At 47.0% G+C, this 16,105-nt stretch overlaps 2 protein-coding genes across 3 annotated transcripts in view; one reads left to right on the plus strand and one right to left on the minus strand.

The window, feature by feature from the left end:
• LOC135813208 (uncharacterized) overlaps positions 1-10,006 on the plus strand; it is a 107,138-nt gene extending 97,132 nt beyond the window's left edge. Inside the window, exons 2-4 of one of the 2 annotated variants that reach the window (XM_065326407.1) lie at positions 4,880-7,419; positions 7,745-8,157; positions 9,877-10,006. In XM_065326407.1, coding sequence (XP_065182479.1) covers positions 4,880-7,419; positions 7,745-8,157; positions 9,877-9,886 — 2,963 coding nt within the window. In that variant the 3' untranslated portion in view covers positions 9,887-10,006. The remainder of the gene's footprint in view (positions 1-4,879; positions 7,420-7,744; positions 8,158-9,876) is intronic. The other variant, XM_065326406.1, reaches the window with a different exon arrangement.
• The window catches only part of LOC135813261 (fatty acid hydroxylase domain-containing protein 2-like), a 75,697-nt gene that overhangs the window by 38,119 nt on the left and 21,473 nt on the right, over positions 1-16,105 (minus strand). The window lies entirely within an intron of this gene.

Genomic DNA, 16,105 nt, shown 5'->3' on the forward strand with positions numbered 1-16,105 from the left:
GGAAGATTGGGGGGTGGGGGGGGGGGGGGGGGTTGGGGGGGGGGGGCTCGTTGAACATTCGTGTAACTACATGACATGTACAGTTCTGCTCAATGAAATCCAGTCACAGCATCACTCAAGTACGCGCCGGGCGTTCACAGCCCTAGACCTGCGAACACTGGGCTGAGAAATTGTGCAAAGGCGCAAACTTGAGTGACACGACTGGATTTCATTGAGCAACACTGTACTTACTTGTCAGCAGTGAGAAGTGCTTACAGAGATCAATTATTAGTTTATGCATTCACATCCATCATATTGAGAGCTGACCCTGGGAATGCAGTGGGTTCACTTAGGTTAGATGGACAGTCCTGAGGTTATAACCAGATCTACATGAGCATTGTGTAGATCTTCAAGAAATGCAGGTGCCACCGACGTGAAGCACTATCATGGTTCACTAGATTATTGCTAAGGAGTTCAGTTCCAGCCTGGGTCAGGTGAAAACTGCAGTCACAACTCGTGTGTACATTTTCAATGGGGCCCGCGTGAAAGCTCTTTGGCCTGACATTTTCGATTGGGCCCCGCGTGAGATCTCTTTGGCCTGACTTTGACCCCGCTTCTATCTGATCCCGTGGCCAGTACTCCCTTGTCGATGCTATTTTAGGTAGCTGAGGTCATCGCCTTTCCATTGATGCCACACATGCAATGCTTGAACAAAAAAGGTGGAGCCGTGGTTTGCACAGAGGCATAGTGAAGTACTGATCTCAACCAGATTCATACTCGGCCCCAGGAGGTACACCCAATTTTAGTGTTCAGCAGCCTCGAATTAGTCTAAAACAAGAGGATTCTAGAATATTTAGCCTCGCACTTTATCGCAGTAGAAGGAAAATTATCACAGAAGCCAGCCCACAGCGATTTCCCGGAGTTGGACGTAAAAATCGAGTGAATTGCGCACTCACTGTAGAAGCTGTGACGGTGAAAGCATGTGAGTTGTGCAAGCAGGCACACCCGACATGCATGACGTGCACCACATGCATGCACACGGCATGCATGTGCACATCCTGTACCGCCATGCCCTTCAGTTTGCACGCGCATTTATGCACCAAATAGTGCAGTGCTGGACGGAAACCACACCGTCCCCATTCATCCTTGAATTACTTTCTGTGACTGCTCAGTTGTTCATTTTCCAAACTTCAATCACAGCTTTAACTTTGGTTTAGGTAAAGTAAAAAGTAATTTATCGTGTCCGTTCCTGAAGGGAACTCACGACGGCCGCTAACACCCGGTAACCCCTAGCGGCATTGCCTTTGGATTGCCTTGGAATTTATGTTTCAAACTTTCGCAGGTCGTTTCTGAAACCTTCCCGGTTCACAAAAAATAGCGTTTCATGCGAAACTTTCGAATATGATTTTTCGTTTGAAGTTCCTATTATTGCTTTGCATCGTAGCTGCTGATGAGTTTTGTTTTTCTAAAGTTCTGCAGTTTACTTCGAAATCGCAAACATTGCTTTAGTCGGAGTCAGTTGGTCTAATTGCTACGCCGGCAGCAGCTATAGTGCAGCATTCCAGAGAATACCACTTTTCAGACAAAATGTTCAACTGAGACTCAGTACAGTAGTTCTTGGAGAGAGAAGATTGCAAAGTACTTTGGCGGCAGAGTTAAATTTGAACATTTCCATGGAAATACTAAGCCCAAGGCTACAAGCCATTATTCAATGACCTCCAAAAGATCTCACTAAGTCAAGATGGTCATCAACACCATTGTGGAAAATCCTCTATCAGTGGAACATGACTTTGTTTCTAGTCATAGAGTTCTAGCACAACCGCTAGTAGGAGATAAGCCCGGGGTTCTTGTTTGTAATAGCTGGAACCGGGGCGTTATTTTCTAACTTGAACTTATCCATCTGTCATTGCTCCGTGCACAGAACAGTCTGAGAACACTACCAGTACTATGATTTTTTAACTTACTTTCTCCGTCCAGTTAAGCAAAACTTCTACATGGGTTTTTTTTTAACTCGGAGAGCGTTTTAGTGTTCTGTTTATGATCTTTCTATAGGCATTAGACACACATGTCAGTGATCTATTCCCCCCCCCCCCCCAGATAGGGTAGCCATGGTGACATCCATTACTCTGATAGGCTTAGAACCTCCGATACGCATGGAGTCCTTTGGAGAAATTTAAGAAGTATAGCCCTGTCCTGACAGGATGTCACCAGAACACACCCACAAGCGCACAACACCGAAGTGAGAAATGAGAAACAGAGCCTTACAAAAACCATTCCTGTGAGCTCCTTGGCCCAGGGAGATTGCAAAAATGCCTGTCAAGAACAATACTGAAAATTATACCGGTATCACCGCCAACAATACCAGTTATTGTGCGCACAAGACGGAAAGCCATGAAGATCCCCAATCAAAAGGACGTCACTCTTCATGCCGCAGAATTCACGGCAGGTAGACCGCTGACAAAGATCAAGATGCTGTTTGCGTAGCTCTTCTCAGACTTCCCAAGTTCTCTAAATCTCAAGGTAAAATTTGTGCACAAACAACTCAAGTTGTACTTCAAAGTAGATCTACCATGAGCAAGTATCAAGTGCCGCTCCAGTGTCAGGACTCAACTGGTCACGCAAGCGGAAAGAGTGAGTGCGTTCGATTATGACCGCGAAACGATGTTGAATCCATTCATGAAACGTCCCTGGCTATTCACATCACCCCATGATAGGGTAAATGGATTCCAAACTGATTCCAGGGCTACATGACATGAAATCCAACGACAAGATTCCATTCATGAATCAATTAATGGCTGTAATCGAACGCACCCAGTGTGGCCGAGGAGCCGGTCAAAAGTTCACCACTGAAATCGCACAAAAGCTGATTGTTGTAAACAATCAGAACTGGGGTCGATTGTCGTTGAACTGACTAGCCAGCAAGCTGGTAAGAGAAGGAGTAAATGTCTCACCTGTGACTGTTTGAGCTAGGTGCAAGGTGCTTCAGATGCGGAGACGGCGACGATACATCAAGCCGGATTTGACAGCCGAGCATAAAATAAAGCGCATGAAATTTGTCCTCTCCCAATTGAATGAGCAGACCATGAAATTCTCCGACCTGAAAAACGAGACACATGGAGGCGAGAAGTGGTTCTACATGATGCATGACAAGCATGCAACAGAAAATGTGGTGGTTTCACGAGGATGCAGCATACACAACCATTGATGCTGGTACAGTCAAACCTGGCTTATCCGGTCCTCTTTTATCCAGATCCCTTGCCATCCGGAAAAAAATTGTTAGTTACCGATTTACAGCATATGCCATGCATACAACACATACTGTATGTCATACGGTGTGTGTGTTCGATTATCCGGTTCCCTATCAGATATTTTTGTGGAAAACGGATGTGTGTGCGGTTATGCGAGGTCTGATCTCAACGCGGACGACTTGGCGTTCTTCCACAGCCTGCAGACCGACGTGTCACTAATGGCGAAGGAAACCAGAAAAGAGCTCAGAAGTTCTGCAGGCTTTGGAAACGTGCTGGCAGGAGAACTCTGCTGTCAAGATGAAAAGCATTACATTTTGGTTGTCACGCAGCTGCTATGGCACCTTCCATGGCATTCGGGAGAGCGGCGGAGAGAAACACTGCCGACAGCGGCACCGTGCAAATCGTCAAGCTCACAGTTCAAGCAAAGAAGTACGATCAATTTTTTCTCAGCATCTTTTAAAGATTACGGAGCAAGAGCTGTCAGTGTGTCAGCGCTGTAGACGGGAGTCAGCGAGGAAGCAGACTCAATGCAGGGAATGAGTTGTCATCGGATTCAGATGAAGAGAGAGAAGCTGGACCGCTTCGAAACAAACTGTGTGACATCTATAAACTACTACCTCTCATATGCTGCTTTGTTTCCCCTCTGCGAAGTGTGTTGTAGCCATAGAATGCTTTTGACGGAACTGTAAAATATATGCAACAACGTTTCGCTTAAAGGGGAAGTTAAGGCAAAAATCAAAATTTCACCAGTTGTAGTCTTCGGGGTGCTGAGTCGAATGGTCTTGGTCCGAAAAAGCTGAGACGCTCCCTTCCTACTTGAATCACAATCGAACTCGCGCACTTCCACCGAAACTGGGTGACTGCGCCCTACTAGATGGGGATTTGTATGCAAAATGTCACTAGAAGCGCCATTTCGTTCTTATAAAAGCACGGATGACCGCGATTGGCCCATATGTTGTAGTCTTTTGGTCGCTGAGTCGACTGGTTTTGGTCTGAAAAGGCTGCGATGCAGCGTTCGCCCCTAATTCCCAATCGAACATGGTTGAACAAGCGGTCACGTGCTCCTGCGTACACCAGTCACCTGGTCACCGTGCCTGCAGGGTACAACTTACAGCCTGTTTTGACCTTTTTTGGGTGCAGTCCTGTCACTCGAGTTGAACCTTGGTGTGAAAGTTGTCGCCTGCTGGCGTGGTGACCAGGTGATTTTGGCACCCAGGAGCACGTGACCGCTTCTTCAACCATGTTCGATTGGGAATAAAGGAGGAACGCTGCATCGCAGCCTTTTCGGACCAAAACCAGTCGACTCAGCGTCCAAAAGACTACAACATATGGGCCAATCGCGGTCATCCGTGCTTTTATAAGAACGAAATGGCGCTTTTGGTGATATTTTGCATACAAATCCCCATCTCGTAGGGCGCAGTCACCCAGTTTCGGTGGAAATGCGCTAGTTCGATTGGGATTCAAGTAAGAAGGGAGCGTCTCAGCTTTCTCGGACCAAGACCATTCGACTCAGCACCCCGAAGACTACAACTGGTGAAATTTTAATTTTTGCCTTAACTTCCCCTTTAACGAAGGAAGTAGGTCATACATCCCTTTTGAAAGAGTTTTATAACTTACAATAGGTTTATTCATACTTTCTGTTTCCTTGGTAGGTATCACCATGGCAACAGTTGGCAAACAGAAAACACAGCCATTGCAGCACACAGTGGGGGGTGGTCAGGCAGACCAACAACGGATGTCCAACAGATGTGAACCAATTTTCAAACGACCAACATCAGCTGAAACAACCGCCAATGTAACGAGAACGGGTACGACATGCAATACAACATTGACTACAACACAGGATTCAACAAGATCATCAACTTCAAGCCAGTCATCTCTACCGGACAAAGACCGACACTTCACTGGCAGGAATGACATTGTTACAGAGATCAGTCACAACATTCTCACAACAAAGTCCAAGTCATCATCTACACGTGTGCAGAGTCTTGTGGCACCAGCTGGTTTTGGTAAGACGTCCGTAGCCATTGCTGTTGGACATGTATGTCGCAATGCTGGTTGTCGTGTGGAGTTCTTTGACTTACGCGGTGTAGCTGGTGTTGACGCTGTCCAGGCAATGATTCAAAACCGACTCGAAACAAACCCAGCTTCATCTGAAACTACTGGCAAGACAACGAAATCAACTGATGACATGGATGATGATGGTAGCAAACACCACATGTTATGTATCCTGGACAATGCCGAAGATGCTATCCAGGCTGGTGCTGCTAAAGATTTCCAGCTGCAAGATGTTGTGGAGCAACTTCTGCGACGGCAACACAACGCCCATGTCCTACTGACAAGTCGTGTTTACTTTGACCTACACGCTGCCCAGTTTAAACTACAACAACACCGTCTTGATGGTCTGACAAAGGTTTGTGCTGTTAGTCTTCTCCATGGTCTATGTGTTGAAGGTAGTGTGAGCTTTGAAGATGCACAGAGGTTAGTGGATCATTGTGGAAATGTTTCACTTGCTGTACGCATTACAGCTGGTCTTCTACAAGGTGGCCGATTAACTCCAACCATGTTGTTATCGCTATTTCTGGAACTTGGTCTAGATGTGTTCAACGACGATGGTCTGAAACCAAATCATCGGATCCTGAAGCTGTTGGCATTAGCTTACAACACATTACAACGGGATGACAAGGAATCATTCCATGCTCTCTCTCAGCTGCGTTCATCGTTCACATCTGATTGCGCTTGTGGGATGGTGAGTTTGGCTGACACTAAGACCAGTGTGGTTCATCTTGTACGTTTTGATCCTTTGATCAAGATTTGTTTCCTGGATTACAATGCGTATTTGAAACGCTACTCTTTGCAACCATTCATCGCCGAGTTTGGTCGTTACCAATGCCCTGAAGACAAGCAACGCATATATCAACGGCGAATGTGCAAGCATTTCCTTAGTTTTGTGAAGGATGTTGATGGCTGCAGAGGTTGTGGTGCACACAAAGCAATGTATTGGAGTTTCGAACTGCTTCAGGAATTTGCAAACATCCAGAATGCTTTGTCAGTTGTTGATCTATTGTCCGATGATGAACTTCTTCCTTTCTCTAGATTAGCGACATGTTCTGGTTTGTTTGTGGCTGTGTTTGGGAGAACAACACGTGTTGCAGCGTTTGGAGACAGGGTTCGACGATTGCACAAGGCACCGCTACCCGTTCTAGTATTAGTTGACAGCCTTTGTGCCTCGGTCCTGTGTAGGATTGCCAGTGCCGGTAAAGCAGCAGGTCCTGACATCAATTTTGACGATTTGGATCTCGAAGCCCAAAAGCTTCTGGAGAGATGTAAGCAGGAACAAACAGGAGAGCAGTCACAGCTGCAGCTGGCGTTGATTCAACTTTCTCTGGAGTCATGCAGGACATCCATATGTTGGGTTATGAACTGCTTTGAAGGAAAATCTGAGCTCAGCCATGAAACACTATCCCGTCTGCAGGTGGTGTACCAGCGTGTTACAACAACACTGGGAATTGGTCTTGCAACAGGTGTCACTGAATGTGCCCTGAAACTCATTCAACTGTATTGTTCCACTCTGCTAAACAAGGATATACCCAATGTACAGGTGGTAGAAGACCTTGCTGAGAGAGTGATTTCATCACGCTACCTATCACAGGATGGTGCAGTCTTTTCATGTGCTGAAATGTACGGTTTTCTGCTAGAATGCATTGTTGTGATCCTGGGCAAGGTCATGTCAAGTTCCTGTAGCAGTGAGTGGATTATTTCACCATCATTGATCACGCAACTGGGTATACCACTGTGTGAATGGAAACATGTACCAACTGCTATCAGTCGCTCGCTCAATGTCAATGACGACTTTACCACATGGGCAGCTTTTCGGTTACAACTGTACCTGTACTCCATGGATAACGACACAGTAACCACACTACTGGAAATGTACTGGAGTGATCCGTACAACACCCAGTACATATCCTTGGTAGTAAATGGAAGGGCACACACAACTCCATCGGGTCTCACTCTACCAGCACAGCATCCCTACAACATTGTGATGGACTATGTCAGGAGATGGTGTAATGGCTCAAATCCAGCAGATCACACAACAGCACTGATTAACAACTGTAGCCAGAACAAGGTACCTGATCTGGAAGTGGTGCAGTCTTGTATACTGACAGCTAGAGAACTGCTTGCTATTGAGGTAAGCTGGTAGTGCAGTGTTCGTAGTTCAGGTTACCATAACTGTTTTCCAACCAAATTCCACACTGAATGGAACATTGTATTGCAAACCAGTGTACTCAGTAATTATCTACTGTATAGTGTCTGTCTCTCTAAGGTTGATTTCTTGAAGAACACAGAGGAGAATGTGATAATTTTGAACATTGTAAACTATGGAAATGGAATGTGTTGCTTTCCGGTATATCAGCCTGATTTGTTATAATTGTGCATGAGGTTCTCTGTTTTCAGTGTACTGGCTTCAGTTACTTTCTTTTCTACACTTTTCTTTGTTGTGTGCTTTGCTCTAGAATACGATCTTGGCGAGTGATGTTAGTTCCAAACTCTTCCCAGCGTTGAAGTCATTAGTTAATGATCTCAGTGCTTGCTTGCCAAGCAAGTGTGCAACTGGTCTGTCAGTGTCTGGAATTGTGTACTTATCACCACAAGCTGAAGACCGTTCTCTACTATACTACTCTCTCATTGCTGCCCTACGTCATCAATCCAAGAGAGGCCAAGTGACCATTGATCACCACATTGCACTACTGGAATGGTGTCCACGTGTAGCAGCATGTTTTGTCTGCTATGACCTGGACAACATCACAGCATGTCCTCGTTGTGGCATGGCTTACCTGTGTGGCAAACATCGTCAAACTGATGAACACCTAAGTGAACACAACCAACACTGTGCTATGCTGGCAGTACTCAGACATCGCACACTACAGTAAGTTAGAGTGTTATCATCAACTCACATGACAGATTGTGAGTGCTGTGTGATGAACTGGTGTGTTAGTGCCTTGTTATCATGAGAAAATTACAACTGAGTCTGTGTAAACGTTTCTGTGTGTGGGGGGTGGAGGTGGGGTGCAGGTGTGTGTGTGTGGGGGGGGGGGGGGGGGTGGTAGGGGTGGGGTGGGGGTGCAGGTGTGTGTGTGTTTCGGAGGAGGGGGGGGGGTGTGCCGTTGTGGGGGAGGAGGGGATAGAGGTGTGTGGGTGTGGGAGGGGGGAGGGGGGTGCAGGTATGTCTGTGTGTGTGTGAGTTGGGGGGGGGGGGAGTTGAGGGGAGGTGTGCGACCAAACTTTTGGTCATCCGTAACATCATCACGCTGTATTTTCGAACTGCCTCTTTGTATTTCCTATTCTTGATGTTGTGTTACACTGTAACATTGGCTCAATAAGCCAGCCTTTTAAGTTTGTGTGTTTTTGTGTGTTTGTGTGTGTGTGTGTGTTTGTGTGTGTGTGTGTGTGTGTGTGTGTGTATGTTGAATGTATGTGTGTGTTCGTGTTTGTGTTTGGTGTCTGTACTTGTATGGTAGTTCTTCAGTAATACGAGTGAACCACCGAGAGTCTGTCACAGGACCAGCAAGGGGGGGGGGGTGCGGGTATGTGTGTGTGTGTGTGTGTGTGTGTGTGTGTGTGTGTGTATGTGTGTGTGTGTATGTGTATGTGTATGTGTGTATGTGTCTGTACTTGTATGGTAGTGATTCAGTATTACGAGTGAACTACCGATGAGTCCATGGTAGGACCAACAGGTTGGGGGGGGGGGGGGGGAGTACTCGCACAAGACCTTTGATTTTCTGTGGGATCCCACACGGTATATTTTTACTGTCCCTCTGTATGACCCCTTCTGGGGCCAATGTGACGTTGTAACAACGGGTTGATAGAACAGGCGGGAGTCTTTCACAGTGTGTATGTATTTGAGAGCACGTGCACCCGTGCGCGCGTGTGTGTGTGTGTGTGTGTGTGTGTGTGTGTGTGTGTGTGTGTGTCTGTGTGTGACTGCATGTACGGGCTCTTGTGTTGGTGATTTCTTTTTGTGGAGCGAATGCGCACTTGCTCACCTCGCAGCCTATCTCCCTGGCCAGTTTGTGAGCTGGTCGTATTCACTCAACATACCCTGCTGCCACTCAGATTGGTCTTGCACAGTGTAAACCTGTGACCAGTAAACACAGACAAGTTCCAATAAATATGTCGAAATTGCCAGAGTCGATTCTAAAAAACAAATGGCAGAATGTGTCAGGAAAAATGTCGCTTCTGTAGTATGTGTGCAACCTATCCTGCTAGACGGTCACCTGCTTTGCAGGTTGATGTTATTAAGAATGTCTATAAACACTGCCTGTAGATTCCAGTCATGATGTCATTGAGCCATGATTATTATAACAATGACTTCATTCTTAATTATATCACCAACGCATTCAATCCATAAGACGAATTATATGTCCAGAGCTTCAAGTAAATGTGTGATTCTGCCTGTGTGTGTTGTGTGGTATGTGTGCGGGTGTGGTGGTGTGTGTTTGAACGCGTGTGTGTGGTGGTGGCATGTGTTTGTGTGTGTGTGTGTGTGTGTGTGTGTGTGTGTGTGTGTGTGTGTGTGTGTGTGCGTGCGTGTGTGTGTGGTGTGTGTGCATGTGTATGTGCACTCTCCCCGTTGTACATTCTACAGGGCTAGCTGAGCTTCTGAAAATCTCTACTGGATAGTGTTTAGCAGTTGAGATTGGTGAAAGTGACCAGCACTGGACAGGGATCATTTCAAGCAGCTACTGCAGTAAGAGATACTCCAACAGCACACTACCTGTCATTGATCACAACACTGTGACATCACTTGTATAGACATGATGTATACAGATTGTCTATGACACACACAGTGTTGTGTTACTATATAGATATAATGATCAACTGAACTACATGTACTGTCTAGTCCAGTCTACTGTGGTATCAGTTTTACTGAATGTGTTCATGTCTACTCTCACCTACTGTTTTTACACTAGCTACTGTACAGAATAGTTACCGGTATGTCAGTTAAACCTGGAAAACTCTACTCTACACATGTTTATACTGCAATGTATATTGCCATAGCAGTGTCAGCCATACCCTGTACATACAAGTTCATGCTACTATCCTTGAGATACACATCATATTTTACTCCAGTATTGAAATCTAGCAGCAATGCTAGCATTCGTTTGGCAAGCAAGAAATGCCCGTTGTCTGCTACCATGCCAAGTCATGAAGCATCGTGAATGTAGCCATAGTTCGACCCCAGCACACACACACTGCAGCTCCTTCCACGTTTCCAATTGTGGCCGGGTTTTCAGTAGACCACAGGACCTATCCTACCTGAACATGGCAATGTGTCCCAGGTTCAATGTGTTTGTGTTTACGTGCGTGCGCACGTGCACACATGGTTGTGTGCGTGTGTTTGTGTATATGTGTGTGTGGGGGGGGGGGGGGTGCGCATGGATGTGCATGCACGTGTGTGTGTGGGGGGGGGGGGGGGGTGCGCATGTGTGTGTGTGTGTGTGTGTGTTTGTTATGTGTGTATATACATACTCAGCGGGACAGCATGCCAAACTAGAGAGTGCCCATTCATCCCAAGCTCATGACCGGGATCCTACCTCTGCCAGTATTTTGCATTATGTTACTGTTATAGACTGCATTTACATGCCGTCGTTGCATGCTTCTCTCTCGCTGCTTCTTCGTACGACATTATCTCCATTCCCGCATGTCTACGGTATTCTCTCATCATGGCTGCTGGCCCTTACCTGGTTGCTCTGGGCATGCTCGGGCCATTCTCTTGTTTACCTTCGTAATGTTAACTACCAACCATAATTACTCCTCGTGTTGCTTGTGACTGTCGTGTGCCACAAGCAACACAAGCAACACATGCAACACAAGCAACACAAGCATGCAGTCACTAAGTGTAATTAGGTACAACAGTTACCGGCATCAGTAATATACACTGCAGTCTGCAGTGTTGTAATGATCAAATTCATCATGGTTAAGATCTACAATGTACTGTTGTGAACATTGAAATCAGATGGGATGACCGGGCCCGGCGCCCGTACTTCTGTTTGCACGTACACGCACTGTCCATGTACACACACTATAGTTTACGTCCACACTGTAAAAATGGAGCAGCAGTGCTCACGGCTGCAAGGCCAGTGCCCAGTGGTCGCTTGAGTTCTCAACGGATTTCAAAGTCCATGACAGTACATTGAAGTGTAGTTAAATGGAGGTGGCAAACGTCACGGACCATGATCCTGTGGCGATACTGCACCCAGAGATCACTACTGGCCGTGCTCATGGGCAGGCACAAGAGTATGGTAACGCCCGCTGGGGTGGGGGTACCTGAGCCCTCTGAGGCTCTGGATTCGGATGAGCAGATCCTGAGTTTGGATTTGCCACGAGCGCAGTGCCACACAGTGTTCAAGGGGGGTGGCAACAGCAAGTTGCAGTGTCGGCATGCCGGTATCGTACAGGCACACCTAGACTGCATGTGATTTCAGGTATCATATTCTAACACTTTGTATGAAGTAAGCATACATGCAGTACTTCAAGTATAAAGCATCTTGAATTGTGACGTAATTAAGTACCGGTAATCGGGTACAGAAAACAGTTAGAGTGACCTGGGAGCAAGTAGTAGTGATGTCATAGCAGTACAGCCGTTAAGTAGTAGTGATGTAATAGCAGTACAGCCGTTAAGTAGTAGTGATGTCATACTAGTACAGCCGGTAAGTAGTAGTGATGTCATAGCGGTACAGCCGTTAGGTAGTACTGATGTCATAGCCAATATTTTGCTTGTAAGGGGCCGTCCGTAATTATCGATGTTTTTTTAGAGACGATATTCGTTCGTATGGGGGGGGGGGGGGGGGGAGGGGAGGAGGTTTTGACGCTGTTCGTTGTTTTTGGCGGAAAAAAATATCGATCTTCACATACGCTATTTTTAGGTATGCACCCAAGTTGTACTTGCTTGTCGCGGCTCGTGCACCATGCAGCATGCAGGCACTTGAACCTTGTGACTTGTACCACTACTAGTACTGCAGTACGTATTATGTACCTACCTGTACACACAAACCGTTCAATATAAAAAATATCGGTCCACTGCATAAATGTATGCATGTTCGTATTAGAGGGGGGGGGGGTCTGGGGAGATGTGAACAAATATAGTCTCTAAAAAAACATCGATATTTACGGACGGCCCCTAATAAACTTAAAAAAATATTCACAATAAAGTCTCTCTCCATGCTTCCAGGATGGTGGAACGGACGGAACTTGAAATAGAAACAAACTGTGAACGGGTCTAGCTGAGAAAGAAAAAGAACTTCTTGGTGATGGCTCGGAAAAATGCACATTAGCTATGAGAGTCGACACTGATAAGTCTGGTGGATTGAACAGTGTGATGTCGATACCCACCCATTATAGAACACTGGTTGGGCCGAGCTAGGGCACTAATGAATGTGGCACAAATAAACCCATAGCTGTGTGAATAATAATATCAAAGACATACTTGAAGTAGTGAGGGTAGGTAAGTGTAATTTGTCATGTGACCAGCATTGATGGTGGATATGCTAAAATACATATACATGTAGTGATGATACTAGCATTGAAACTGGAGAATGGGACGGTCAAGGGTGGACTGTGAGGAGACTAGCATTGAAACTGGAGAATGGGACGGTCAAGGGTGGACTGTGAGGAGACTAGCATTGAAACTGGAGAATGGGACGGTCAAGGGTGGACTGTGAGGAGACTAGCATTGAAACTGGAGAATGGGACGGTCAAGGGTGGACTGTGAGGAGACTAGCATTGAAACTGGAGAATGGGACGGTCAAGGGTGGACTGTGAGGAGACTAGCATTGAAACTGGAGAATGGGACGGTCAAGGGTGGACTGTGAGGAGACTAGCATTGAAACTGGAGAATGGGACGGTCAAGGGTGGACTGTGAGGAGACTAGCATTGAAACTGGAGAATGGGACGGTCAAGGGTGGACTGTGAGGAGACTAGCATTGAAACTGGAGAATGGGACGGTCAAGGGTGGACTGTGAGGAGACTAGCATTGAAACTGGAGAATGGGACGGTCAAGGGTGGACTGTGAGGAGACTAGCATTGAAACTGGAGAATGGGACGGTCAAGGGTGGACTGTGAGGAGACTAGCAACAGCAGTGAGGATACACACATGCACATGCACTGCAGACTTAACCTTTTTACTGGCATTTCTTCGGTTCGTCTGGAATCAGAACGTTGGCTGGGGTGGTGCCAAGTAGCATGGAATGGCGCTCGTACGACTTTGATTTACGGAAGCGACTGTCCGTGCCATACAGAAAATCAAAGATTCCCAGCATGCCAAAGTTCTGGTTGAACCTGCATAGCAGCAGCCAACATAAACAAAAATAATGTCAGTTTTTATAATTATACGAGTTACACAAACTCACCGGCAGGCACATGGGGCTAGCATGGAGTCAGCAGTACATGGGGCTAGCATGGAGTCAGCAGTACATGGGGCTAGCATGGAGTCAGCAGTACATGGGGCTAGCATGGAGTCAGCAGTACATGGGGCTAGCATGGAGTCAGCAGTACATGGGGCTAGCATGGAGTCAGCAGTACATGGGGCTAGCATGGAGTCAGCAGTACATGGGGCTAGCATGGAGTCAGCAGTACATGGGGCTAGCATGGAGTCAGCAGTACATGGGGCTAGCATGGAGTCAGCAGTACATGGGGCTAGCATGGAGTCAGCAGTACATGGGGCTAGCATGGAGTCAGCAGTACATGGGGCTAGCATGGAGTCAGCAGTACATGGGGCTAGCATGGAGTCAGCAGTACATGGGGCTAGCATGGAGTCAGCAGTACATGGGGCTAGCATGGAGTCAGCTGTGAGACGGTGCTAGTGAGGTCTGCCATGCTCAACTGACCAGAGGTCTCGGCATCATCGAATGGCAGACTCACCAAACTGAGGGCATTGTAGTGCATTGGATCAGAATCAGACAATACATATAGGAACATTCATGGTCAGAAGAGACAACAACCATGACACTGATATGCAAGTGAACTGCTGGAAACAGGGAGTATTTCTTTTTCTGTTGTTGGGGGCAGGGACTGGGGGAGTAATACAGTCGTCGTCAAAGAAATCCAGCCAATGCCATGGATACTTGTACAGTGACATGGTGCCTGTCACAATCGCATTCATGCATTTACAGTCATTTGAGGGTCTACCAGCATAGCACTGAACTACAAGTAGAACAGTCCGCGGCTCTGCACTCTGCCTGCTGCAGTCAAGTCGAGCACAACACAGACTGTGCACTGCAGAGTGCAGTCCCGGCGGCACAGCATGTGCCATGCACAAGTCAGTACTACTACTACTACTACTAGAGAGTCTACTACTACTAGTGCATTCCTACTACTGCAGGCGCATAGCACCGTCGTTGGCAGTGGTCCGGCCAGGGGGGGGGGGGGGGGGTTGGGGGTATCTCCCCTGGGGTTTTTTTAAATTAGGGTGCAAAATCCTGCATTCTTGTAACTTTTGGCATTGTTTTACTATGGTGGTCGTGGTCGTGCCAAAAAGTGGTCTGGCCAAAGCCGGACTGGCCGGAGCGGCTGCTACGCCCCTACACTGTACTACAGCTGTGCCAGTGCGCAAATGGAAAGCGCCACATTAAGTGAATAATAGCAGGAAGGTACAAGAGAAGAGCTAGAGAGAAAAGGGAACTTACCAAGGAGGAGTCCAGGTGGAAAAGGAAATGTAAAGATAAGAACATTGAAAGGATCGGTCACGCAAGACGTCGGTTAATTCTCATCGTGGATAGGATAATTATTCAATTGACATCCCTACACAAGAAGTAGGTCGTTATCATTAATAATGCATTTTTTTACCAAGCATGCCTACTACTAGCGCATGGCACTTGCAATGGCAGTGCATGCGGCCACGTACAGCTACCGGTAGCTAGCATAGCATTTGGACGGATTTTTTTGGAGATGACTGTACTCTTCTCTGTGCAAATTTCGATAAAGTTAGCACGTGGCTTTATACATGCAGTCAGGACTTTCTTTTGGGGGGAGGGAGTATGTCCTTTTTGGGGTACAGTTGGGGGAGGGGGGGGGGCTCAAGTCAGATTTTTGCGTTCACCGCCTCCCATGTATGTGCAAGGTATTAGTACAGCTATCAATCAATGCAGAATGCACACACTACACTACTAACTTTGCATGATGGTAGTCGTGGTACTCGTTGGACGGCATTAACGGCAGGTGGAAGCCGCAGTGTGCGACGGACACGGAGGCCAGCGAGATACAGGCCCACAGCAGCAGCAGCAGCAGCATACAGTGAGAGCCGAGCAGGACGAGACCAGCCATTACCGGCAATATGTTTGAGAGGTAATGCTCGACCGGGTGACAGTACAGGCTAGAGATGCTGATCGGCGCGGTCCACTCGTGGTGGACCTTGTGAACGTGTTTTTCATCGCTGCCAAGCTCCTCAACTTGCTCAAGAGCCTTCAGCTCCTGGACTATCCTTTCTGCTTTCACTCACTGTAATAATCGCTGGCAGCCCTGGCCACGTCATTGGCCACAAAGCTCGCTAGCAGTGGTCACTCGTCCCCTGTCCGAAATTTCCAGTCCACTGTCGCATACTCTTGGACGATACAGGTGCCGAAGGGAGCTGCACGGATACCGTAGAGCAACCAGACACGTGCGCGTTACGTTAGGCAACGATTTAGATCTGTTGACTATCTAGCCACGCACTGAATTTCCATTTGACGTTTGAATGGATGTTCAAATAATGTCCAACACGCGGTTCAGTTCAGTTTGCTCAGTCGTCCAGTCTACGGTCATCAAAATCATGCCATTCATGGAGATCAACACGCTTTCTCTTACAACTCGGTCTGGCTTTCTTCAATCTTGACCATTAT

This window comes from Sycon ciliatum, chromosome 1, assembly GCF_964019385.1.
Source record: "Sycon ciliatum chromosome 1, ocSycCili1.1, whole genome shotgun sequence".
Classification (NCBI taxonomy): Eukaryota; Metazoa; Porifera; class Calcarea; order Leucosolenida; family Sycettidae; genus Sycon; species Sycon ciliatum.